At 32.3% G+C, this 25828-nt stretch overlaps 1 protein-coding gene across 3 annotated transcripts in view; it reads right to left on the reverse strand.

The window, feature by feature from the left end:
• LOC127711303 (anaphase-promoting complex subunit 7-like) overlaps positions 1-23219 on the reverse strand; it is a 72706-nt gene extending 49487 nt beyond the window's left edge. For 2 of the 3 annotated variants that reach the window (XM_052217298.1, XM_052217297.1), the window contains exons 1-14: positions 23112-23219; positions 20992-21120; positions 19956-20045; positions 19025-19108; positions 14939-15054; positions 13759-13872; positions 11469-11652; positions 9893-9981; positions 5126-5246; positions 3851-3992; positions 3208-3308; positions 2492-2536; positions 1604-1716; positions 226-342 (exon numbers count right to left, since the gene is read on the reverse strand). In XM_052217298.1, coding sequence (XP_052073258.1) covers positions 226-342; positions 1604-1716; positions 2492-2536; positions 3208-3308; positions 3851-3992; positions 5126-5246; positions 9893-9981; positions 11469-11652; positions 13759-13872; positions 14939-15054; positions 19025-19108; positions 19956-20045; positions 20992-21120; positions 23112-23177 — 1511 coding nt within the window. In that variant the 5' untranslated portion in view covers positions 23178-23219. The remainder of the gene's footprint in view (positions 1-225; positions 343-1603; positions 1717-2491; positions 2537-3207; positions 3309-3850; positions 3993-5125; positions 5247-9892; positions 9982-11468; positions 11653-13758; positions 13873-14938; positions 15055-19024; positions 19109-19955; positions 20046-20991; positions 21121-23111) is intronic. The other variant, XR_007986639.1, reaches the window with a different exon arrangement.
• Positions 23220-25828: the final 2609 nt, after the last annotated feature.

Below are 25828 nucleotides of genomic sequence, written 5' to 3' on the forward strand. Positions count from 1 at the left end.
GCTAACATTTCCCTATCTTTTTTTCCTGTAATCAAAAATAAAAGCTGATGCCAAAATAACTCTATATGCAGTATGTAGTGTTGTTTTAGAATAATTACAAAGAATAGAAAATTTTTAATAAAATAAACTTTTTGATAAGTAAATGTGTTATCCAGGGTCCAGCAATTTGTATAACAAAATGTGTCATCCAGGGTCCAGCAATAATAAATATTTTGTATGACTGACCTCAAAGCTATATTATATTCGTCCAAAGCTTCAAGTGGTTCACTGATCTGTGCCAGGAAATCGCCCAATTGTTGGTGCAGTCGACATGTGTTGTGTGTATGCAGCTGTTTTCTTAACCTGAAAAAAATATACAGTTAGGAAATATGAGCATTATGAAATGTTTTATATTTTTAATAGTTAAGTAACTTATTAAAGATGATTTTAAAAATAGGAATTTCTATAGAAAATTTATTTCTGAAAATCCTTATATATATCTTGCAACTTAAAAACAAACAAACTAATATATTATTTTTATCTTTAATAGACTTTAATAAAGACTAAATACATGGCTTATAAGTTCCCTTTGAATGGCTTTTTTATAGTGAACAGGCTTTTTCTTCACGATTTTGGGGGATTAAAGGGTGCATGTTATACACATATAGATAATTTAAACAGGGAATGTATCAAAGAGACAACAACACAACTAAAGATCAGATAACTGCCCAAGGCCACCAATGGGTCTTCAACACAGCAAGAAAATCCCACACCCTGAGGCGGGCTTCAGCCAGTCCATAAACAATAATGTATACTAGTTCATCAAAATGGACACCACACTCTTATTCAAAACATACAAATGAAACAAAATTTAAAAAACACACAAGACTAAAAAAGGCTAGAGGTTCCTGATCTCATGACTTGGGACAGGCACAAATATGGCAGGGATAAATATGTCTTTTGGGATCTCAACCCTCCCCGATACATTTGGCCAATGTGGAATAAACAGCAATATGCACAGTAAAACTCAGTTTAAAGAAGTCTTAGTCCACTTTTAACACATACACTGCTGACTTGCAGCTGTCTTCATGTAACAGTTGGTATTACACAAGTTGATCAGTTTGGTTGAATGATACAAGATACAATTTGATAAATTCTTTATCTAACTCACTGCAACACTTATAGTAAGGTTACAGTTAATTGAGATATTGTCATCTACATCTACACCAAAATTTGCCATTTTAGAATATAATGCATTCTGGGTAATATTTCCTAAAGTGTACAACAAAATGTTGTGATTGGTTAATAATGTCCAGAACAATGAAATTCAACCAATGGTGTGACTTTATTCTCATATTTGTGAACAAGCAATGGAATTACCCATAATCCTTTAGATTCTGAAACGGATACAATTTTTTTTTATGAATACTTAGACCTACATCTCAGCTGAAAGGGCAAATTTGCCGTTTCAGAATCAAATAAATTCTGGGTAATTGGCTTACAACGTCCTAAACAATGGGAATTCAACCAATGACATGACATAATTTTCATTTACCCACAATCCTCTAGATTCTGATATAGGGAATTGTATTTCTTTTTTTTTTTTTTAATGAATAATACTAACATCTCAGTGCCTTTATCATACTGGTGATCTCTAAGTAATATTTCTGCCATTACATAAACTGGTTCTAGGTAAGATGGATCTAACTTCATTGCTTTCTCTAAATAGGGTTTGGCCTGAAATCAGAAATTATTTAAAGACAGGTATATAATAATACTCGTTTTAGGTTGTAGCAATAGTTTTTTTAAATCACTTTTGCAGCAAATTCAAATATCATTTCATAGCAAAGCTTTGTATTCAATGTTGTACAAACATATATAAAATAAAGTACGGTAACAAGAAAAATTTTGTTTCAGTGGTTGGGTCTTTTTTTCAACATTTTTGTAACAGTTATCACACCCTACAATTTGGCCAGAAAATCAAAAGATAAACAGTGTATTTCACTAAAATTTATTTACAACCACTATCATGCCTTAAAGAAATGCTGGAAAGGTAAACCAGAAAAAAAAAACATTAATTCTTCAATCAAGCTATCATAATGTGAACTAAAATATCATTAAGATATGTGTCACTTCAAAATCATTTATTCTAACAGTTTGAGATTATTTCACACTTAGGAAAAGATAAATCAACTTCTTATTTATGTTCCTTACTGCAACATTTTTACTAAATACCCCAAAAGAAAAATATTTCAGAAAAAGATATTACTATTTTATTGAATACACAAAAGCAGAAGAAAAAGTTTCAGGGACAATTTTAATCAAATTAATTTCCCCATGTATCCCAAGTCACAGCACAGGAATTGAATGTTTTTTTCACATTTCTTACTACCATGTTAGAATTGCAAAATATTCAGCATGGGAAATTAACTCACAATTCTGAGAAAATACAATGCAGATATCTTCCCAGTTCTGCCAAAAAAAAAAAAAATATAAAATTGAAAATATTTACCTTTGCAGACATGTTTGGTTCATTTGTCAATACTGATGCATAAATCTGAAGAAAAAAATGTAGAAACCAAAATACAATATATGGAATAAATTAGAATAATGTACAAGAGAGAGCCAATTAGAGCTCTAAAATGGATGCATCATACACCTTGCACCTATGTATAGTATGGAGTTAACTTCTTGGGTGAAAGGTCACATCATCAAATATAACCTCTAAATAACACAACTTTGTGAGAGAAAAACATTTTAGTTAATTAAAAAGCTTCAGTCCAAGTTTCATAAAATTCCATGAAGGTTTGACAAAGCGACCTGTGGAAAGTTTGATTTCTGAATTATAAGTAGAACAAGTTTACCTTGAAACCACATTTTAGTTCTTTGAATATCAAGGAAACTCAATTTCTTCTAAAATGATAAAAATTAAGATATTTTGTCTCCAAATAGCAATCAAGTTTTTATTTATTCAAAATTTTTCTTAAAATTTATTGTAGTTAAATCCCAAATATCACAATTGATACCAGTTTTCATGGATATCATCATAAGAGAAAATTCTCAAAATTAAATTCTCAACAAAAAATCATTTTTTAGTCACTTTGAAAGCAGTATGTGAAGACAGAACAATACAAAATACCCTCAAAATAGCAATTTTCTCAAACTATGAAAATTTGTACAGGTACCAAAGAAAATTAAATCAATCTACAAAACATTGCCTATACTTACAGTTAAAGTTCTAGGATTAGATCCGATTGTTTTTATTGCTTTCCCTGCACAGGCTAAAGCTTCTCTTGTTCTATGTAATGACAGGTAACATGAAATCAAACCTAAAAAAGAACAAACAGTGAAACCTGTATTAACTGAATTCCTGTTATGACAGAGGTATTCATTGAGATTAGGCAGTTGTTTCAAGTACCAAGACAAAATAAAGAATGGTCCATTGTAATTGATCAGATTAAACTGGGTTCCAGTTTACACAAAATATGAATTAGACAGGTTTCACTATATACATATATGTTATACGGTTTTGTAAATAACTACCATTCATCAAATTTCAATAGAAGTACCTTCTGATCCCTCTCCCCAAACAATAAAGATAGAAGTGTTGTACCTGATGAGCCAGTTTTGTTTGCATATTTTGTTTTGGTATTTGATGTTACAAGTTAACCTGAGTTTACATTATCAATTGAATGAGATTTCTCTTAATTTCTGTAGTAACCAGAAGAATTCTATGTTTGCTTTTAAGAAATATTTGCATCATATTAAGTATCTCATTCATAATTCTGTTCAGTAGCCACAGATGAATGCTTCCTCATACGCCCCAAAATTTAGGTATATAATTTTAAAATAACATCAAAGCTGAGCATACCATGGTAAGCTTCATATCTGTGTGGTGCATGACGTAAAGCTTCCTGAAAGTGTAGTGATGCATCTTGGGATTTCTTTAATTCAAATAATGCTGTGCCTTTCAGTAAATATGCCTCTACATTGAATGGATCAATAATGCTAGCCTGAAAAAAAATAAATCTACATAACAAAGAGGTCAAGCCATTCAGTAGATATTCTTCTATCATTCTGGTGCAATAAATAGCCTGAAAATGAATTAATCCACATAACAAAGAGGTCAGGCCAATCAGTAGATATTCTTCTCATATTCTGGTGCAATAAAACTGGTACCATTAAGACTTCCACTGGGTCAATTACTCTGCGAGTCGACTGTTAGTCACTGAGTGTTTCACAAACATAGTAGTCAGTTCTTTAGTACATGAATGCATATACAGAATTTTTTTTATTGAAATTTGCTGTTAAAAAATTTGGAAACCATATTAAATACAGGAATGTATCTCCCTCATGTAAAGCCCTGATTCCTTGTCTGTATTTAAGACATATACTTTTGTCCTTTTTGGTTTTGTACGAATTATATTGAATGTACTCATTTTTGATTTCCAAATATTTTGGCCTAGAGCATGACTTAAAAGTCATTAATTGATGAAAGGCGCATTTAGACCAGTGAAATTGGCACTGTTAATGATATTTTACAATGAAGTTATCAGCTAGTCTGCTCTTATAGTGATCACTGTATTACTAAACAGTCAACAATATGATTGGGTTTAACACCACTTTTCACACAACTGCACAATGTATAAGATGTTAATAACTGATTAATTATCAACAACAAAATTTCTTCGTTTAACATTTTTTGTTTAATCAACAATCACCACTTCACTTTTCATAGACTCCGTATTTCTTCTAAAATTCATAATCAAGCATATTGGAAATTTACTATCTTGTTTGCAAAAATGAAAAAAATTAAAGAAGATCACACTAAACAATGATAATCATACCATTAAGTGAAACATTTTAGCGAGGGTTTTTTTCCCTCCTAATTTCATAATTATGATAAAATCACAAAAATATGGGCTGGCCTTAATTCAATCTTTAAAGAAGATCAGAATTAAAGACAAGAAAACACGAAAAAGTTAACTTCGCCAAAAGGTTAGGCCTCTGAAATCGTGAAATTTAAACTATTAAAATAATAAACCGCTTTAGAGTATCATGATCCAAGTTATTAAGAAAAGTTGTTAAAAATTTGAAATATTGAATTTGGTAAGCTAAAGCAAATAATAATTGCTATGCAACAAACCTTTTGAGCAAAGTAAACTGTCCTTGTTCTAGCAACTTTTCTTGATATGAGAGAGTAATAACCAAAAGAAATCCATGGCTCTGGAGCCTTGTCTGTGACCTTCATCAACTGTTCTGATAGTCTGTAACAAAGAAATTGATTGGTGGATTATATCAAACAGAAATCCAATGGTCTGATGTCTAGTATGTGACCTTCAACAACTGTTCTGATAATCTGTAACAAAGAAATTGATTGATGGATTATATCCAATAGAAATCCATGGGTCTGATGTCTTGTCTGTTACCTTCATCAACTGTTCTGATAATCTGTAACAAAGAAATTGATTGGATGATTTTATCCAATAGAAATCCATGGGTCTGATGTCTTGTCTGCTACCTTCATCATCTGTTCTGATAATCTGTAACAAAGAAATTGATCAGAGGATTTTATCCAATAGAAATCCATGGCTTTGGTGCCTTGTCTGTAACCTTCATCAACTGTTCTGATAATTTGTAACAAATAAATTGATTGGCGATTATATCCAATAAAAATCCATGCTTCTGATGTCTTGTCTGTCACCATCATCAACTGTTCTGATAGCTAACATGTTACAAAGAAATTATTTGATGGATTATATTCAATAGAAATCCATGGCAAGAGAGCCCTGTCTATAACTTTCATAAACTGTTCTGATAATCTGCAACAAAGAAATTGATTGGTGGATCAGTGTCCCAGGCAGAAGGAAATAAGAGTGTCGCTGTGCCCTGCCCCTGTGCCCTTTTTATGCACCCCTGTGTCTTTTTGGAGAATAGGTAAAAAAAAACTATCTTTTCTTCCTTCATTGTTGCCTTTCACCTGAGTTCTTTATTAAATATGACACTTGTTACCTGCTTATAATCACCAATTAATTAGTCAATTACTTGCTCAGATGAAATTTACGTCCCTCTCTAAAGATCTCTAATCACTGAGCCCTGAAGCAACAATCTTCAATTAAAGAACCTTAGTGAGCGCGCTCACATACCCCACGTCCCCACATTGTCATTGGAGAAATAAAATAAGTGTAAGAAAAAAAAATTGTATCAGAAAAAAAAATTGAATCATAATTTCCTGTCAATATGCACATCTACATAGTATGTCCTTATTATCTACACAGTTTCATGAAATTCTGTTGTGTGGTTTGAGAGGAGTTGCGATGACAAAAGGTTGCAGTAGTATATTGGGCAAATAAGTTCAAAGGGGCGTAACTCCTGGAAAAAAAATTGAATCGTAATTTCCTGTCGATATGCACATCTACGTAGTATGTCCTTATTATCTGAAAAGGTTTCATGAAATTCTGTTGTGTGGTTTGAGAGGAGTTGCCATGACAAAAGGTTGCAGTAGTATATTGGGCAAATAAGTTCAAAGGGGCGTAACTCCTGGAAAAAAAATTGAATCGTAATTTCCTGTCGATATGCACATCTACGTAGTATGTCCTTATTATTTGAAAAGGTTTCATAAAATTCTACTGTGTGGTTTGAGAGGAGTTGCGATGACAAAAAAGTTGCAGTAGTATATTTGGCAAATAAGTTCAAAGGGGCGTAACTCCTGGAAAAAAAATTGAATCGTAATTTCCTGTCGATATGCACATCTACGTTGTATGTCCTTATTATCTGAAAAGGTATAATGAAATTCTGTTGTGTGGTTTGAGAGGAGTTGCGATGACAAAAGGTTGCAGTAGTACATTAAAGTAAATAAGTTCAAAGGGGCGTAACTCCTAGAAAAAAAATTGAATCGTAATTTCCTGTCGATATGCACAACTACATAGTATGTCCTTATTATCTAAAAAGGTTTTGTGAAATTCAGTGTGGTTTGAGAGGAGTTGCGATGACAAGAAATAGGACTGACGGACTGACGGACGGACAGACAGACGGACGGACAGACGGGTCAAAAACATTATACCCTCCGCAACTCGTTGCGTGGGGTATAATAAAGTCAGAATATTGATTTCAAATGATCTTCTGACATGGTATAATCCAGGATTATATCAAATAGAAATCCATGGCTATATAGTGCCTTGTGAGTATCCTTTATAAATCTGTTCAAATAAACTATAACAAATAAAAGGAGTGATAGATATTATCAAATTTCAGCTGTGGATGATTTTCTGTCATGTTCATCAACTGTTCAAACACTAAGGGTGCCACATATGGAGCTGAAACTGCTTATCCTTCCAGAGCACCTGAGTTTATGCCGTTTTTTGATGGAGTTGATATTGCTCAGTTGATAGTTTTCTATGTAATGTTGTGTTATTGTTGTTTGTTTTTCATTGTTTTTATTTGACTTAGGAATTTTGATTGCCCCCTTGGTATCTTTCACCCCCTCACAAAAAAAAAAGGGAAAATTAAAGAACCTTAGTGAGCGCGCTCACATACCCTACGTCCTCACATTGTCATTGGAGAAATAAAATATGTGTAAGAAAAAAAAATTGAATCATAATTTCCTGTCAATATGCACATCTACATAGTATGTCCTTATTATCTACAAAGTTTCATGAAATAATGTTGTGTGGTTTCAGAGGAGTTGCGATGAAAAACTGTTGCAGAAGACATTGAAGCAAATAAGTTCAAAGGGGCGTAACTCCTAGAAAAATATTGAATCATAATTTCCTGTCGATATGCACATCTACATAGTATGACCTTATTATCTACAAAGTTTCATGAAATTCTGTTGTGTGGTTTCAGAGGAGTTGTGATGACAAACTGTTGCAGTAGTACATTGAAGCAAATAAGTTCAAAGGGGTGTAACTCCTAGAAAAAAAATTGAACCGTAATTTCCTGTCGATATGCACATCTACATAGTATGTCCTTATTATCTAAAAAGGTTTCATGAAATTCTGTTGTGTGGTATCAGAGGAGTTGCGATGACAAACTGTTGCATAGTACATTGAAGCAAAAAAGTTCAAAGGGGTGTAACTCCTAGAAAAAAAATTGAACCGTAATTTCCTGTCGATATGCACATCTACATAGTATGTCCTTATTATCTAAAAAGGTTTCATGAAATTCTGTTGTGTGGTATCAAAGGAGTTGCGATGACAAACTGTTGCAGTAGTACATTAAAGGAAATAAGTTCAAAGGGGTGTAACTCCTAGAAAAAAAATTGAATCGCAATTTCCTGTCGATATGCCCAACTACATAGTATGTCCTTATTATCTAAAAAGGTATAATGAAATTCTGTTGTGTGGTTTGAGAGGAGTTGCGATGACAAGAAACAGGACTGACGGACTGACGGACGGACAGACGGACAGACGGATGGACGGGTCAAAAACATTATACCCTCCACAACTCGTTGCGTGGGGTATAATAAGAACCAACAAGTCTAAGGACTGTAAATTTAGAAATTATTGCGAGCATTTATTGTGATTGTAGGAAAATCTGCAATCAGATATCATTATGCGAAACTCACCCAGTCTCATTAATCACGTTAATAAAAACCTCACAATTATTTCTAAACTTACAGTAAACTCAATCAAATAAAAGAACAGAGTTTCAATTTCCCCTGTGGTGCACATATTTTATATTTCCAAGGGGCATAACTCTTTTAAAAAAAGTCGATAGTCCACCATTATAGGACTTGTCCAAGATATTGCTGATATTAACCTATAGAATAAGTTTTATAAAAATCTGGCAAGAATTGTACCTGTGAGAGTGCTAACGAGGCCATTTTCCATAAATTTAATATTTCCAAGGGGCATAACTCTTTTAAAAAATGTCGATCGGCCACCATAATAGAACTTGTCTGAGATATTGCTGATATTAACATATAGTATAAGTTTTATAAAAATCTAGCAAGAATTGTGCCCCCGAGAGCGCTAACGAGGCCATTTTCCATAAGTTTAATATTTTCAAGGGGCATAACTCTTTGAAAAAAAGTTGATCGGCCACCATTATAGAACTTGTCCGAGATATTGCTGATATTAACCTTAAGAATAAGCTTTATGAAAATCTGGCAATAATTGTACCCATGAGAGAGCTAACAAGGCCATTTTCCATAAATTTAATATTTCCAAGGGGCATAACTCCTTTTAAAAAAGTCGATCAGCCACCATTATAGAACTTGTCCGAGATATTGCTGATATTACCTATAGTATAAGTTTCTTAAAAATCTGGCAAGAATTGTACCTGTGAGAGCGCTAACGAGGCCTTTTTCCTGAAGTTCAATATTTCCAAGGGCATAATTCTTTTTAAAGAAGTCGATAGACCACCATTATAGAACTTGTCCGAGATATTGCTCATATTAACCTATAGTATAAGTTTTATAAAAATCTGGCAAGAATTGTACCTGTGAGAGCGCTAACGCCCCGTATTTCCATGTCCCCAGCAACGAGTTACGCGGGGGACAATAAATCCCAGATACTGAAATACTACATATATACATATAAATACAAGGAGGAATCTTATATAATAGGAGACTTCCGGGATAGTTGTTGTTTCAATGTGGAGATTGAAAAAGTCGTATCACATGACATTTTTCTATGCACATACCTAGATTTTTACACAGACGAATAAGGAAATGTTATGATTTGATTAGATTTCCACTTAAAAAGTTGACCACACTGTTCTGGTTCGACTTCCTCACACTGATGAAAACCTACCTTAAGGTGACATCATCCATATGTTGATGTTTTCATGCAGACAATGTTAATCTAATCTCAACCTGCAAAGATATCTGACATTATCATGCGACGTTTGTGTATAAAATTAAACCTGACACGGTAAAACAGACTGAAGTATTCTATGAAAGAGATCTTACCTTTGTAATTCCATTGTTTTCTTTTCTTTGGCAAGTAAGTAGGAAAATAAATCCATATTCTTCAGAAACAAAGGATCTAGCTGATGTGACTGAAAAAAAATGTAAAACAAATTTTGTTATTAGTTTAAATATACATGTAATGAAATTACTGCAAATACAGAAATTTATTGCATGCATTTGTTATTGCAATTTTAAAGAATGGATAAAAATGTGAGATTATTTTTTGTGATTTCAGGAAAATCTGCATACAGAGATATGTGCAAATTCAGAATGCGTGTTCTTAGAATTGCAGTTTTATATTAATGGGGGTTCCAGAAACAAATACAAAATAGAGATTGAAAGCATCAAACAAGACTTTTATTTTATTTTCTTACTATACATGAAACTTTAATAAATTATTGGTCGAATGAGTAGGATACTTGAAAGAAAAAGAGGCAATTCATAAAACTTTATTTACACCAAGATGTTGTTAAATGAAATTGGATACCCTGCATTTATCATGCTTTTCAACAACTGGTTAAATCGCTAAAAGACCCCCTCCCAAATTATTGAGAACTATCATTGACATTCTGCATTAATAATATCTTGATGTCAATTAGATATACCCATTCTGGCGAATGCCCTCAAGGTGCATCTAATACTTGTTGCCTTTGTTTTATTTCAAACATAAGTTTTCTATTATGACATCTTGTTTCAATACAAACACTTCTTATTTCTTAATGCATACTCAAATACTAACATTGCTAAGTAACAAATAATAATCTTGTCAAAATTCAATGATAGTTCAGTTTCCATTGTAAACATGCCTCTGTAATACTAATATAACTTGTGACATTGTCCCACACCAAACAGAAATCTTGTTAATTCTATGCTTTTATCTCCACTTAAATTTGACTTGCATTGACTATTCACTGATTCTGTTATGTTAGCTGACTATCTAGTATGGGTTTTGGCTCATTGTTGAAGGTTGTATTATGACTGATTGTAGTTGCTAACATCATAGTCATTTGGAATCTGGTTGAAAGATGTCTGATTGGGCATCAAACCACATTTCCTTATTTTTATATTGTTTTTTTTATAAACAATTTTTTTCCAAAGTTCGTTCATTTAGCAAGTTTCATAGAGTTTCATAGAATCAATTGAAATAAGAATTTAAGATTGGTTGAAATCAAATCACTTTAATATTTTACCATGATTACTGTAAATTCAGAAATTATTGCGAGGTTTTTATTAATGCGAATAATGCGAGTGGATGAAGATTGCAATAATAAGAACTCGCATACTGATATCTGATACTTATAATTGTATGCAGATTTTCCTGAAATCGCAATAATTAATCTCGCATTTTAGTCCATTCTTCAAAAATCGCAATAATAAATGCACGCAATAATTTCTGAATTTACAGTACGAATTTATGCCTTTTATTTTTAAAACAAGTACATAAACTGACTAATGTCCCCTGTTGAATGAATTATGGTCTCATTTTTCTACTTTAGGTATCTTCAATACAAATGCCTTATTCATAGTTTTAACGGCCATCATACAACATCTTGCCAAATAAATAGTCTTGTCTTACCCTTTGGAACCCTGTTAAAGCTGCAGTATCATTCCCTTCATAAAATCTTGCTTCTGCTATACTATTCACTATATATACATTGTCTTTTAAACACATTTTCTGGTCCATTTGTTTAAATGTTATAATTGCATTGCCATATTCTCTTGTAGCTAAAAATGCTTGACCTTTGATCCATGAAGATAACCTGAAATAAAATTAACTGATGGTATACAAATCATTTTTTTATTTTCAACGAAAAGGTATTCATAGTGTGTTTGCTGAGATCAAGCATTAAAATTTTGTAAGATAAATTTCAATAAACATTCAATATTAATAACCATGATAGCTATCTCATTATTTTAATATAATCAGATTAATAAACTCTTCTTAAACGTTAATGGTCACTGTCTAAAACTGTTAATGAAAATGATCATGTATGGGTAACTTTCACTTATTATTTCTCAAAAGAAATTCACAATACTTTATAAGACAAATTAGCAACTTGCATGAATAGCTAGTCATGCTAGTTCATGTAACTGTGGATTAATTTTTTTTCGTGGGTATCAATTTTCGTGGATTGAGGAAAACTTTCATTTTTCATGGATATTTGATTTCGTGGTTTTGTCATTCTCTGCATACAAAGCCTATAGAAATTTGTTATCCTTTGAACATTTGAATTCGTGGTTCACCTGTACCCACGAAATCAACGAAAATTGGTATCCAACGAATAAAAATGAATCCACAGTAAATGTTCGCTTCATTGTTATTTGTCATGTTTGTGGGACAGCATTTTCTTTATTTCGTGCGTAAAGGTAAACCAAAAATACAAATGTTCAACATGGTCCAAATTTTCTAAAGGCTTCTATGCAGACTTTGGCAAAACTCTAAAATCAAATATCCACGAATATACAAATATTCCTCAATGCACGAAAAATTAGAACCCATGAAAAAAAATTAATCTGCAGTATTTCTTTAAATTTGTAAGCTCTTTGGAGTTTTCCTAGGCTGTGCCAATAAAAGGTTTCTAACAAACACTTACATTTTTCAATATTTTCATTTAGTATAAGTACTGGTATACTTCTTGTATGATATTTAAAAATTCTTGTTATTTCTACTTTATTTTTCATACAGTTAAACATTCATTTCTTTAAATACATTTTATATAAAATATCCAGAGACATCTTTTTCCACCATAAATTCAATTTTTGTTGAAGCATTTTAAAGATTCATTGATTAATTATTGTAAAGATTTCCTTCAACAATAAAAGTTCAGTTACTTTTTTATATATGTATTTTAAACCATGGTGTTGTCCTGTTTTTATTGAACATATGCTTTTATATTGCCCTGTAGTATCTTCTCGCTCTTTTATATTGCCCTGTAGTATCTTCTCACTCTTTTATATTGCCCTGTAGTATCTTCTCGCTATTTTATATTGCCCTGTAGTATCTTCTCGCTCTTTTATATTGCCCTGTAGTATCTTCTCGCTCTTTTATATTGCCCTGTAGTATCTTCTCGCTCTTTTATATTGCCCTGTAGTATCTTCTCACTCTTTTATATTGCCCTGTAGTATCTTCTCGCTCTTTTATATTGCCCTGTAGTATCTTCTCACTCTTTTATATTGCCCTGTAGTATCTTCTCGCTATTTTATATTGCCCTGTAGTATCTTCTCGCTCTTTTATATTGCCCTGTAGTATCTTCTCGCTCTTTTATATTGCCCTGTAGTATGTTCTCGCTCTTTTATATTGCCCTGTAGTATCTTCTCGCTCTTTTATATTGCCCTGTAGTATCTTCTCGCTCTTTTACATTGCCCTGTAGTATCTTCTCGCTCTTTTATATTGCCCTGTAGTATCTTCTCGCTCTTTTATATTTCCCTGTAGTATCTTCTCGCTCTTTTATATTGCCCTGTAGTATCTTCTCGCTCTTTTATATTGCCCTGTAGTATCTTCTCGCTCTTTATATATATTGCCCTGTAGTATCTTCTCGCTCTTTTATATTGCCCTGTAGTATCCTCTCACTCTTTTATATTGCCCTGTAGTATCTTCTCGCTCTTTTAATTGTGAATTCATTGTTAGTTCAATATAATGTAAAGTTATGAAAGTTAAATTCAGAAATTATTGCAAGGTTTTTATTAATGCTAATAATGCAACTGAGTGAGTATCTTAATAACAAGAAATCACATTCTGAAATCGGATTCATATATCTATAGTCCTTTTTTTTCTGAAAATTGCAATAATTAAAGTTCATGAGAAAATTGCAATAATAAATGCTCGCCATAATTTCAGAATTTACATTTACTGACAATATACCAACCAGTCACATGATGCACCATGTGGTAGTCCATTCATTACTAAAGCAGCAACATCAGCACCTTTTACTCCCAAGGAAAGTAAGCCTTGAATTGATTCTAAAGAAAATGGACATTCCCTGAAATTGGATATTAAATATAAATGATTTAGAATTATTTTTACAAATTTGACCTGTTCATGCATGATGTTAAGAGTTTTGAAAATTGAAAGATGTTTTGTTATAGGTAAAACTTTGTTTCAAATCAACTTGTATAACTGTCATATTTGTTTTTCCTTTATCGTTTTAAACATAAATCAAGCTTTTGGTTTTCTTGAAGTGTATAACATTTTGTCATGCCCTGCGGCTCTTTTCACAAAAAGAGTGAAAATACTCATAAGTCATACACATTTCAGTATAACTTACGATCAATTTTAATCGTAAGATTTTTTGTGAAAAGAGTCGCTGGTCTTTTACAGCTTAATTTTTAGTATGTGTTTTGCTTATTATTGAAGGCCTTTCATTGCCCTAAAGTTGTTATCATCCTCATACTTTGGTCTCCAGTGATAGTTATCTCATTAACAATCATACCACATCTCCTTATCTATATTGTATGTTATTTCAAAATAAATGAAGGTAGAAAATATTTGTTCATGTTACAAATGAAAAGAATGTCTTAATAATAAAGACACCAGATAAAATGAATAAAGTAATAAAATTATAAAACCCAATCAGGAGAAATTCATTAAGTAATAAGCATGATGTAAGTAGGAGAAGACTTGTGAACGAACCATTTGTCATAGTTTTGGACAATAAAATTATGTTTAAACTAAGATCGATGTAAATTTTCCTCTATCAGTGGTTACCCCATTTTGAAAGAGCCTTCCCCTGGAACCATGTATGTTTAAATGTAACAGCCCTTAGATGGGGTATGTCGCCCTCATACACTTTTTACTGGAAAATCTACGCTGGAAATACTGTAAACCAACTAATTTTCGCGACATTCGCGAGTAAAAAAATAACGTGAATATGTAAAAATAGGATCTTTCTTATATAACTACATCAAGTAGTTTGAAAATCATGAAATTAAATAGTCGCGTAGTGGACTAGAATTGAATAAACCCGAATCAAAGTATCCGCGAAAATAAGTTGGTTTACAGTAGATCTGATGTTTTTTTATAACATTATAGGTTTAGTGTACATGTACCTTATAACTTCTTTATAACTAGTGATAGCAGATCTGTCCATTCCAGCCATGACATAAAGTTTAGCTAAAGCTACATTCACCTTCGCTGTTCTCTGTTTAGAACTGATTCCTTCTAACTAAAATTTCAAGGCAGATTTAATGAATATTTCACCTATTTACAAGATCTACAATTAGCCATATCTTAAAAATTTATGTACAAATCATATCATAAAATGTTATCTTCTCTTTTCTCATTCAGCACTGGGTTTTTCAAGGCAGGGATTTTATGAAATTGATATATTTAAAACATAAGATGACATAGAGTCGATCCGGGTAATTTCGTACAGGCGGGTAATTACCGTACATATTACATTTCGCTTGTTTTTCTGATAAAATTGAGAAATAAAGTGTGTTTTAATATTATTTACTGATGATAAGAAATGTATAACCTTGTATGTTCACGTTTTTACCATTTTCTATCATAGAATATGTACACATTTGCCGTTTGTCGGAAAGTTTTGTTCGCGGGCGTTTTGAGAAGATGATCTCATCCAAAAAGTCACCAGATTTGTGTAAATTTTAAGTTTGGTTAATTTAATGTAAAAACTTTCTATTTTAATCGAAATTTAGAAAACTGATGGAAACTGAATGCCAGAAATAGTTTTGAATTGACAGATACTTTTCCGTGTAGTATAAGTGCAACAATTTCCAATAAAACGGACTGGAAGTGGGTGTACGGTATTACCCTACAGGATATTTTAAATACAAATGGACGGAGTCTAATATCGTACACGTCAGCTCTTAAATATGTTAATGTTCATTAAGTGATATAAATTTTGACTTAGCTTTGCTTATATCAATAATTTTTGTTAAATAATCAAATTAATTGCAAAATAAAATAAACAGAAAAAAATACATAAAACAACATCAATTCGATATGAGAAGAAAGAGGTCAAAATATATTAATTTTTATTCTATGAACCACGATTCCGCTGCCAATTGATTGATAGAGATAGATGTTGACGTGTTTGCAAACTATTCCTCCTTAATTACGAGGGTCCTCTGTGCCCCAGTGGTCTAAGTAGTCAGTCATCTCATATATCGCTAGCCAGTCAACACTAAAGTTGTGACTTCAAACCCCGCATATGATTGGTAGGTGTGTTCGAATATTAGTTGACTAGGATTGTCAGTTTTCCTCCCGAACAATAAAACATAAAAAACTCTACCACAAAAAGTTGGCAAACAGCTATGAAATATGTTAAATATAGACGTTATTAAGAAAATGTTCCACGAAAAGCTACTGGAACAGTTGAAGATGATGCTTTAATTCAAGAAGACCAACTGACTTAGAATTAGTAAAAACTGCTGCAGCCTCTCAGCTTACAATGCGGGACTTGATTGTAAAGACTGGTTTGCTCAGAATTAGAATTCTTTTCTGAATAGATTGACATGTCTTTCTTCAGACTGAGCTAGAACGATAAAAACCGGATGAAGGTATCTGTCTATATAATACAAAGTATGTAAATATCGCGAAAATTTTTTTGGACCTTTTTTTGGCTAAAAAACATAAAATAAGTGTAAAATGCACTTTTTTAACAGTTCCTGACGTGGGGCATGTATATTTTATAGTTAAAGTGTAAGGGTTGGACATTTTTGATGCCGTACTCTCCCCATTAATTGTCTATTATAAAATGATTGGATGGATCCGTAGCTATGTACTAATATATTTGATGTGGGACTTGTCAGTAAAAAAATTGACATGGAAAATTCTCGTTTGTTGTATGTTTAGTTAGCATAACGTCACGGATTTCTTGTTGTAAACAAGATATACGCCGGGCTATTCAATGAAATTTACAATACGACCAACACGAGTTAAGAAAGACAAACAAGCAATTTTTATCCAAATGTTTGGTTGAAATGTTTCACCCAACAAGGGAAGTGAGGGGTTCCAAATCAACCAAAGGCTACAAATGAGTCTGAAATGACAAGGAATTTATGAATGATGGTCGACAAATGGAGACATAAAGACCACACCCAACAGGCAGGTTGCAGTCAGGCCTTGAAAAAAATATTCATTTTATCAGTTCGACGAAACAGACATTCCGGTCAGATATGGGATTTACATGCAAACCGCCGGCCCCAAAAAAATTACGCCCGTTTTTTTATTCATCATGTTCATTTAATGCTAAATAATTCTGTTAGAAATTTTTGTTTCTAATAGCAAAAAAAGTGGACAAGATTATTGTTTTCAATCCAGATACGGCCAGAATTTTTGTTTAAGGCAAAAATCAGGGTCAGAATTTTTTCTCTCAAACATCTCAGACTGCCCCCTCAAATCAAATGGTCCGTACCTTAGACTTTAAATCTATCTAGAGCTTATTGACTGGGGACCATTATTCAGCTATGTTATTAATAGGCTGGGGCGTGTGGGGTTAAACATGTTTTCATAGGTAAATAATATTGCTGTGGAACTTTTTTTCATGAGAGTGTAATAGAGTATTACTTTCTGTTGGGTGAAATTGTGAAATAGAAGTCAATAAATACGTTCTTGCTCAATCCTTTGTCGCTTTGAAGGTGCCATGCTTGTCATCCTCAGTCTAAGCAATGTGTTACTGTAACTTGAATTTCAAAATGACTGAGTGACGTTTTTTTGACGCACTGGTCAACTCCACCGTAGCGAATCACATGATTTTGACATAATAATATATTACAGTAAATACGAGCGAAACATATCTTTATAAGTAAAGAATTGTCGCATAAAAATTAAATACGCAGTAATGGCAAAGTTCACGAAGTCTAGTCTGATTAATCATTTTACAAAATTTTTTTTTAAAAAAGTGCAAGCAAAGAGGGGGGGAGTACGCCCTCTACGCTCCCTCTGGATCCGCCACTGGTATTTGGCACAACTTTTTGGAATTTTGGGTCATCAATGCTCTTTATCTTTAGGCCTGGCACCTTTGATAACTATTAGATTGTCATAATGTTATATTGTATTGTTTATTTGTGTGTTTTTCTGTCCTGTATGTTCTTCCATTTATGTGTGTGTGTGTGTGTGTGTGTGTGTGTGTGTGTGTAACGTTACTGTCTGAAACACAAGTCTGTCATAATCATATCTAAATTCGTACTAATAATTTATTGAAGCTTTAATACAAACACAAATCTTAGGACACTTGCTTTTTGGTCCTTCTTTTGCAATTTTTGCATCTGTACTCAATTTTGCCAATATATAATCAAAATAGCAGTTAATTGAGATATCTTTTGACTGTTTATTATGTTGTATTCTGTGATCAAATATACTACCAGAATCTACATCACGACATGAAGCTGTGATACTGTGAATTTAAGTAAAGATTGAAAGAGTTGAAGATGATCCTGTAATAAATTTACTAGTCCAAGTAATTTCCAAATAGCAATCCTATTTTGAATTTAATCAATGTACGGAATTACACATCAAGGTGTACGGAAATACACGACATCCGTACGATATTAGCCACAGTGACTTTTCTGCTCGATATGCTCATTCTCTGTATTTTACTTTGAATGGCAAGGAAAAAGTCAAACATTAATACTATCTACGATAGATCTAGTAACCGGTTTCCTTCTAAAATATTGAAGTATCAAACAGGGAACCAAATGACATTCATTTCGGACCAAAAGTGTACGGAATTACCGGACCGACTCTATCTAGAAAACTTGTGTTGCTGGATTGTTACGGATCATTAATGTTAATCCCTTTCTATGCATAAGTATGAAGTTGTGTAGTTATCTAATGCTAAGTAAATTAATTACCTTTACTGATATGTTTTATTCTTTCAATTTTCAAGTTTTTGAAAGTGTTTAGCAATTTTGAAATGAGACTTATTTGACTTAGAAGGTATATAATCTTAATGCTATTTCTGATCTTGCCAATGGATGAAATTGATTGTTATTCCTTAAAGTAGTTGAAGCTCATAATGGTAAGATTATCACAAGCCCATTAAATCCGTTGAATTTTTTTACACTGAAAAAGGAGTATTTTTTTACAGTCTACTAATTTTTGCTATTATTTCAGTGGTTTTATATTTTGACAAATGTGTTTAAAGGGAGATAACTCAAGAAAAAACTTACTATAGACATTGCTTCTCTGAACTGTTTCATTTGCGATAAACACTGGTATAACTTGTACTTCACATCTACTTCTGATGTCACATCCTATAAATTTATATAATATAATTAACAAGAAAAGCTAAAATCGTGAAAATTGAACTTGAACTTCATTTAGTCACAGGAAACAACATATCTAAATTTTTGAAAAAATTTCGTCAAAGCGTTTTCATATTAATGAACAGACACTGTTTGGCAGCCGCCCGCCATACATTCCCCAATCAATAACTGATTTTTCCTTCGAAAATCCGGTTAAAAATTACTTAAGCACCAAAGTTGAAACAACTGTCAATTCAAAAATTTTGTATTTTTACAATACTTGAACAATATACCAAATGAGAAATTTAATTATTGCGATTTCATGAAATGCTGCATATAAATATTTCAATCAAATTTAAAATGCAATTTTTTTTGTTAAACCTATTTCATTGCAATTTTTGCATTACTAAAAACATCGAAAAAATTTGCTTTCTTGGATTTATACCATAATCTCTATTAATTAGAAATTACTAGAGTTTGAAAAATGAACTGTTGACTTTAGCATTTTTTTTTGTAAAATATTGAAAGACCGACTATGCACTGTCTTTTTACTGAAATTTTGGTGAATGTGAAAAAGAAGGGCTTTATGTACAAAAATGAATAATCTGAAAAAAAATCAGAAGGTTAAGAGTTCACATAAAATGATAAATAACCACTGATTAATTCTGCAAGAACTGCCAAAAAAGGTAGACACTGTTGTACTTAGTGGCAGTTATCAAAATTGGTTTTAAGTTGTAACTAAAATTTAAACTCTTTGTTTTAAAGATATATATAAAATATGTCAATTTGTGTAATTGTTTCAGAATGAGTACTGACATCCTTATACTCTTATTAGTAGAAGGTGTATAAAATTTACTTGAGAAGGTTGGACAGGTGTGGTGGCAGTTATCTTCCCTTTACTCTTATTAAGTGCCTTCTTCAATAACAGAGCCTTTTTATAAATATTCTGAAAATGAAAAAAGAGCATCAAGTTATATAAATTATATAAAGGTATGCATAAATCTAATAAACTCATATAGAATTTTTCAATCATTATTCACATGGACCAAACAAGATTGTCAATGTATGCTATATATACAGACCATAAATTTGTAATATCATATATGTGCTAAAAATAAAACACACAAGAAAAGATTAAGCCAAATTAAAAATAGTCATATATATTTCAATTCCACTAAAACACACCTACATTAATTATATAAAGAAAATTTTGCATGTATTGTATGGGGTCAACAAATAAAATTATGTTGTCACAACAACTAATGAATTTTATCATGCCAAAAGTAAAATATTTTATTGAGTGAAAGAGTTAAAACTTTACATATATAATGTATAATATATAATTTTGCTTTCTCTACCAAAACACTGGACAGCCAATCTTTATCAACGTAAGTTACACACATTGTTGATGGCCTTACAGTGATCTGCACTGGTATACATCCATGTCCTTCTGTCTTTGGTGGATAGTTGTCTCATTGGCAATCATGCCACATCGCCTTATCTTTATATATAATGTGTTGCTAACATACATGTACATGTACATTCAGGGAGCTAAATAATTGATTTACATGTATTTGTTACACTAATTCATACACTTGAACACATATTTTTTCATCAACAGAACTGTCAAAGTTCATGATGTCTGCTTCAAGGAATGTACATTATCTGAGTTTTGAGAGAGATCTGTACAATTATACAAATATATGCTGTGTTTATGCCTTCTGCACCAAAATCTTTTCCAACTACTAGTCCGAAGACCAATATTCAGACATTTTTCTTATGTGTCTGAACCAAGTTTTGCAAATACTTACTAGTCCTAAAAATATTTTACTAGTCTGGGGCATCGGACTAATGGCTAATTGTGCAGACTGTTTACATTAACAATGACTCACCTCTGCCTTCAAAAATTCTCCAAGGTGATACAGAGAGTTTCCATAGTAAACCATACACTGGTACCTCTGAGATAAGGAGAGAACTTCTGTGTTTGAGTTGTTATCACACAGCGATATCACAATGCATGACTACAAAATAAATATTTACAAAACGCCTAATTTATTAATATCACAATCGGAAATAAATAAATAAGTCCTTTACATACATGACATAACATAGCTTGGTATCAAAATTATTCGAGTACTGGTATATATGGTTACCAAATAAAAAAAAAGTTAATTTGTATTTGCATTAGCAACATGATGGGAGCATGTGCACTGTTCCAGAAGGCTAAGCAGTTCGGGGCTGCACCTGACACCACCCTAGTTTTGTGTAAAAAGGATTGTGTTGCTCTTTCTTTAGTTTGAAGTTTTGTTATTTGTGCTTTTTATTTTTTTTATGCCTGTGTTGTTTATACTGCAGGTACAAGTCTTGTGTATCTTTTGTCAAGAAAACAGAACTTCAAACAGTCAAACAGTAGACGAAGACTCCTGTGCTGTTTTTATAGTGTATACATCGATGCAGGATGTTTCGGCCACAGCCGTTTGGGCCATACTGCCAGTTCATCCGTACTTTGTCAAGTTGTTTCAGCCAAGGTCTTTATTAGTATAAAATATAATTTCAGAAAAACAAAGGTTAACATTTTGTTTTTGTTTGATATAATTATTACTTTTTGTTTGGTCATATATTTTCTATATTATCAATTTTACCAGTTTTATTTGTTTTTATGGACTATACCTTTTTTACCTTTTTGTTAAGTAAAATTCCCATTCAAAACAAGCTTCTGTCAAACCAAATAATGCCCAAGACCAACAAAAATAAAAAGTATGGCCAAACTGGTAGTGTGGCCGAAACGACCAGTGGACGAACTGGTAGCCTGGCATCCTGAGCCAATCTGAAACTTCGCCATTAGGGCCAGGCATAATACAATCCATGTGACCAACTATCAGCGCTGAACAGGACTGAATTACTGCGCATGTGCATGTGTTATAAGCAAAGAATATAGCTATCGGATCGTTAATTAACAGTTGATTCCCGATGTTAAACATAATGTTTGAATTATATATGCTAAATCTTTCGAAATTTGCATTTCATATGAAATGAAAAATAATTTTCAATGAATTTGTGACAATATAAATATTTCCTGCCATGTGTCAAGAAATTACGCTATCCCACGATGCATCATTCTAACATACAATTGATGAAACCATGTTGTTGTATTCTGCCTGGCTCTACTGTCAAGCAGTGAGCCAGGATCCCATGCTAACACACTGGTAGTGTGACCAAAAGGTCTCCATAGCGTATACATGTACGTAGTGTTATTGTGGAATTGTTCGTATTTTCAGTTTTTAGGTATTTTTTGCCATGTAGTAGTCAGATTTTCTTCGACTTAGTTTGTAACACAGGCACTTATTTTTTATCGATGGGAAGGTAGACTTTCAAGGGAGCGTCTTTTTACCACAGAACACCACAGAATACCACAGAACACCAAAAATATACCACAGAACTTCGAAATATAAATACTTCAGACATTATATTATTGTTATTGTTAATTCTTTTTGTAATTTGACATTTATTATTCAAATAAATTTAATTTTTCTATTTAGGGTCGACTCACTATCGCTAAATTGTTTTTAAAAGATTTTTATGAAATATAGTTTAGTATCTCAAAGGTCATGAAGGTCTCCAAATATAAAAAAATCTACCTAATAACAAAAAAAGTTATGATCATTAAAGAAATGTATATCTCATCCGGTCAATCATCCTGTCATTTGTGTAGCCCGAATTATAAAAATAATATAATTCTGAATTATTAGTTTTGCATTTTGTAAAGTAATTCAATGTTCTGTGGTATATTTTAGTAGTTTTCTTGTATTTTGTGTAGTTCTGTGGTATATTTTGGGTGTTCTGTGGTATTCTGTGGTGTTCTGTGGTAAAAAGACGCTCCGGATTTCAATATTTAATCCAATTTACATTGATAGATATTCCCATTGATAGAAACAAGTGTCCGTGTTTTAAGGAATGCATTGGCCTTGTTTAGTGTAATGCATTTTTATCCTAGTATCCTCAATATACATACAAGCTGTTTAAGATCATAAAATAGCTCAGATTCGTGCAAAAACCGCACATGATCAAAAAGATTCATTTTCCTCTACTATTTATTGTTACGACTTCCTTCTCTCGGGTTTCTCTAATTTATTATCGATTAGGCTCGAAAAAATCTGCATTCTCCGAGGGAAAGACGATCTCTATGGTACTCGGTAAAAGTGGTAACCCGAACCCGAACCCGAACCGGAATTTGCCGGAAATTTGCCGAACCGGAAATTTATTTTACATATATTATGCCCTTTATGTTTCGTTTTTTTCTACAAACGTTTATATATTTGATGTATAATTAAATTTTATCTCATGTATGAAAAGGTTTTTTTCCAAACATCACTAGCAATGATAAATTTAAGGTTTATTAATTTCCACCTCGGTAAAAGTGGTAACCCGAACCTAAAAGTTTTTCTTAAACCAAACCTTAATCTGCCTAAGTGATTAAATTCGCTTTCTTATTTTATGTCCCAAATGTAATAATCTTTCATATTTGACTTGAAATTGTTCTTACAACTTTGCCAAAAACTTTTTATCGTGGAAATTACCAAAAAATTGGTCGCCCGAACCTGAAAGGGAGAGAACTCCATTTTGTATTTGTATTTTTGGGTCGATTATGACGCTACTGGTTAACTCGGCCTATACCAAATTCGGACCATTACTTCGGCCTATGATTGATGATTGTGTTTTCTGAATTATTATTTCTTTTTTTTCTATATAGTTTTTGTTTTGTCAAAGGAAGCAGGACAAATCGCCCCACTGGCAAATCGCCCCACACCAAATCGCCCCACTTTTTCACTAACTCGCCCCACTTTTAAAAAAATCGCCCTAAACTGGTTTACCAACTCGCCCCACTTTTTAAAAAATCGCCCCACTTGTGAAAAGGGTTAAATCCCGTTATTTTTTCTCCTGCCAACTCGCCCCACTTAATGAAAAAAAGGTAAAATCTAGATGAATATATAATTTTCAGGTCTGCCAACTCGCCCCACTTAAATGAAAACTTATCTACAAATAATACATAAAAACGCAAATTTATTAGATTATTATTATTGAAATTAAATGATGTTTCACTTTCTCAAAATATAGTTGTAAATACATTATTCATTATCATATAATTTTCGTATTATTAGAGAATAACTTTATTCTTGTAAGCTTAGTTATTTACATAACAATTGAAAAGAAACCTGTTAATTGTATCATAATCCGATATTTTATCATAAAAATTGAAGGATTTCAATTTGTTTTTATAGCACTAAACGGATTGGTTACTTTTGTCTTTGAATTAAGAATAATTAAACACTAACGAGCAATCAGTGAAAGGCAAATGTTACTTTCAAGTAAATATCAAAGAGAATGTCCATTCATGCATTCTAGTCAAAGCAGGTTTTGTTGTTGTTGAAAAATTGATTGGTAAGTTTTGTTTATGGTTTGAAAACAATAAAAATTGAGAAATGTATTGCTTGGTTTCAAAATTATAAAAAGTAAAGTAGCCTTTGTCATGCATTTACAATGTCTACTGTGTATCCTTGTGCTGTATTGAAGGCAGCATATCTACAACCAGACTCTTACGCCAGTGTTGTCGTGTCAACGGTCCAGTCGTGGAAGCAGACAGCTACTGAACTATCTAATGACAATCTATTGTATGCCATATATGAGTATTCATGTTCATAGTTTCTAGTGCTGACATTTTATCTAGTACTTCGTTTTATGTTATCATGCCAGTCCTTGTCATAATTGATTTAATCAGAGACATATAATACATTATATGTCTCTGATTTAATGTATGTTTGTTTGTTTGTTTAAAATGTTATTGTTATGCATACTCATGTTTATCTAAGGTTTTTATAGGTACTGATTTTATTTATAAGTGGGGCAGGAACATAGATATACAACGGGATTGCATCTTTTTTCATAAGTGGGGCGAGTTGGCATTACTGAATTCATCGTGGTTTATCTATTTGTCATGAGTGGGGCGAGTTGGCATACCTTATTTCAGCGGGATTTTAACCCTTTTCATAAGTTGGGCAAGTTATCCAACCTATTTTCAATGGGATTTTACCCTTTTTCATAAGTGGGGCGAGTTGGTCAACAAGAGTGGGGCGATTTTTTAGAAAGTGGGGCGAGTTGGTGAAAAAGTGGGGCGATTAGGTGTGGGGCGATTTGCCAGTGGGGCGATTTGTCATGGATTCTTGTCAAATAGATAGAAGTATTAATTGTTTTAGATTATTGACTGTAATGTGGGTTTTTTCTGGGTTTTTTTTCTTCGATTAATGAAAAAATAAAACATCCAGTATTTTATGGTTATGATACTTGGTTAAACCTAATACAAAATAATTAAAAGATTTTTTCCCCCAGAAACCGTAACTATCTACTTGTTTTATGTCATAAATGGATTCAATTTTTTGTGTGTGTTTATTTTGAGATTTAAATGTGATACTCGATTTTTTATGTTTAATTTATTTTAAAACTTCTATAAGAATGAATTGCTTAATATATGCCGGTGATATTATTCTGTTATCGTCCACTGCAAAGGCCTAACTTATGACAGAGATAGTAATGCCTGGTATCTGACCTTTTGTGGTAGAGAAATCTGGTCACTGTTAATGCAAATACAGCAAGATACTCAGTATCACCATACAATTTATATTCACATCTAATAAGCGAAAAACTGCATGTAAAGTTTTGAAAATAATTTTTAGG

This window comes from Mytilus californianus, unplaced genomic scaffold, assembly GCF_021869535.1.
Source record: "Mytilus californianus isolate M0D057914Y unplaced genomic scaffold, xbMytCali1.0.p SCAF_8, whole genome shotgun sequence".
Lineage (NCBI taxonomy): Eukaryota > Metazoa > Mollusca > Bivalvia > Mytilida > Mytilidae > Mytilus > Mytilus californianus.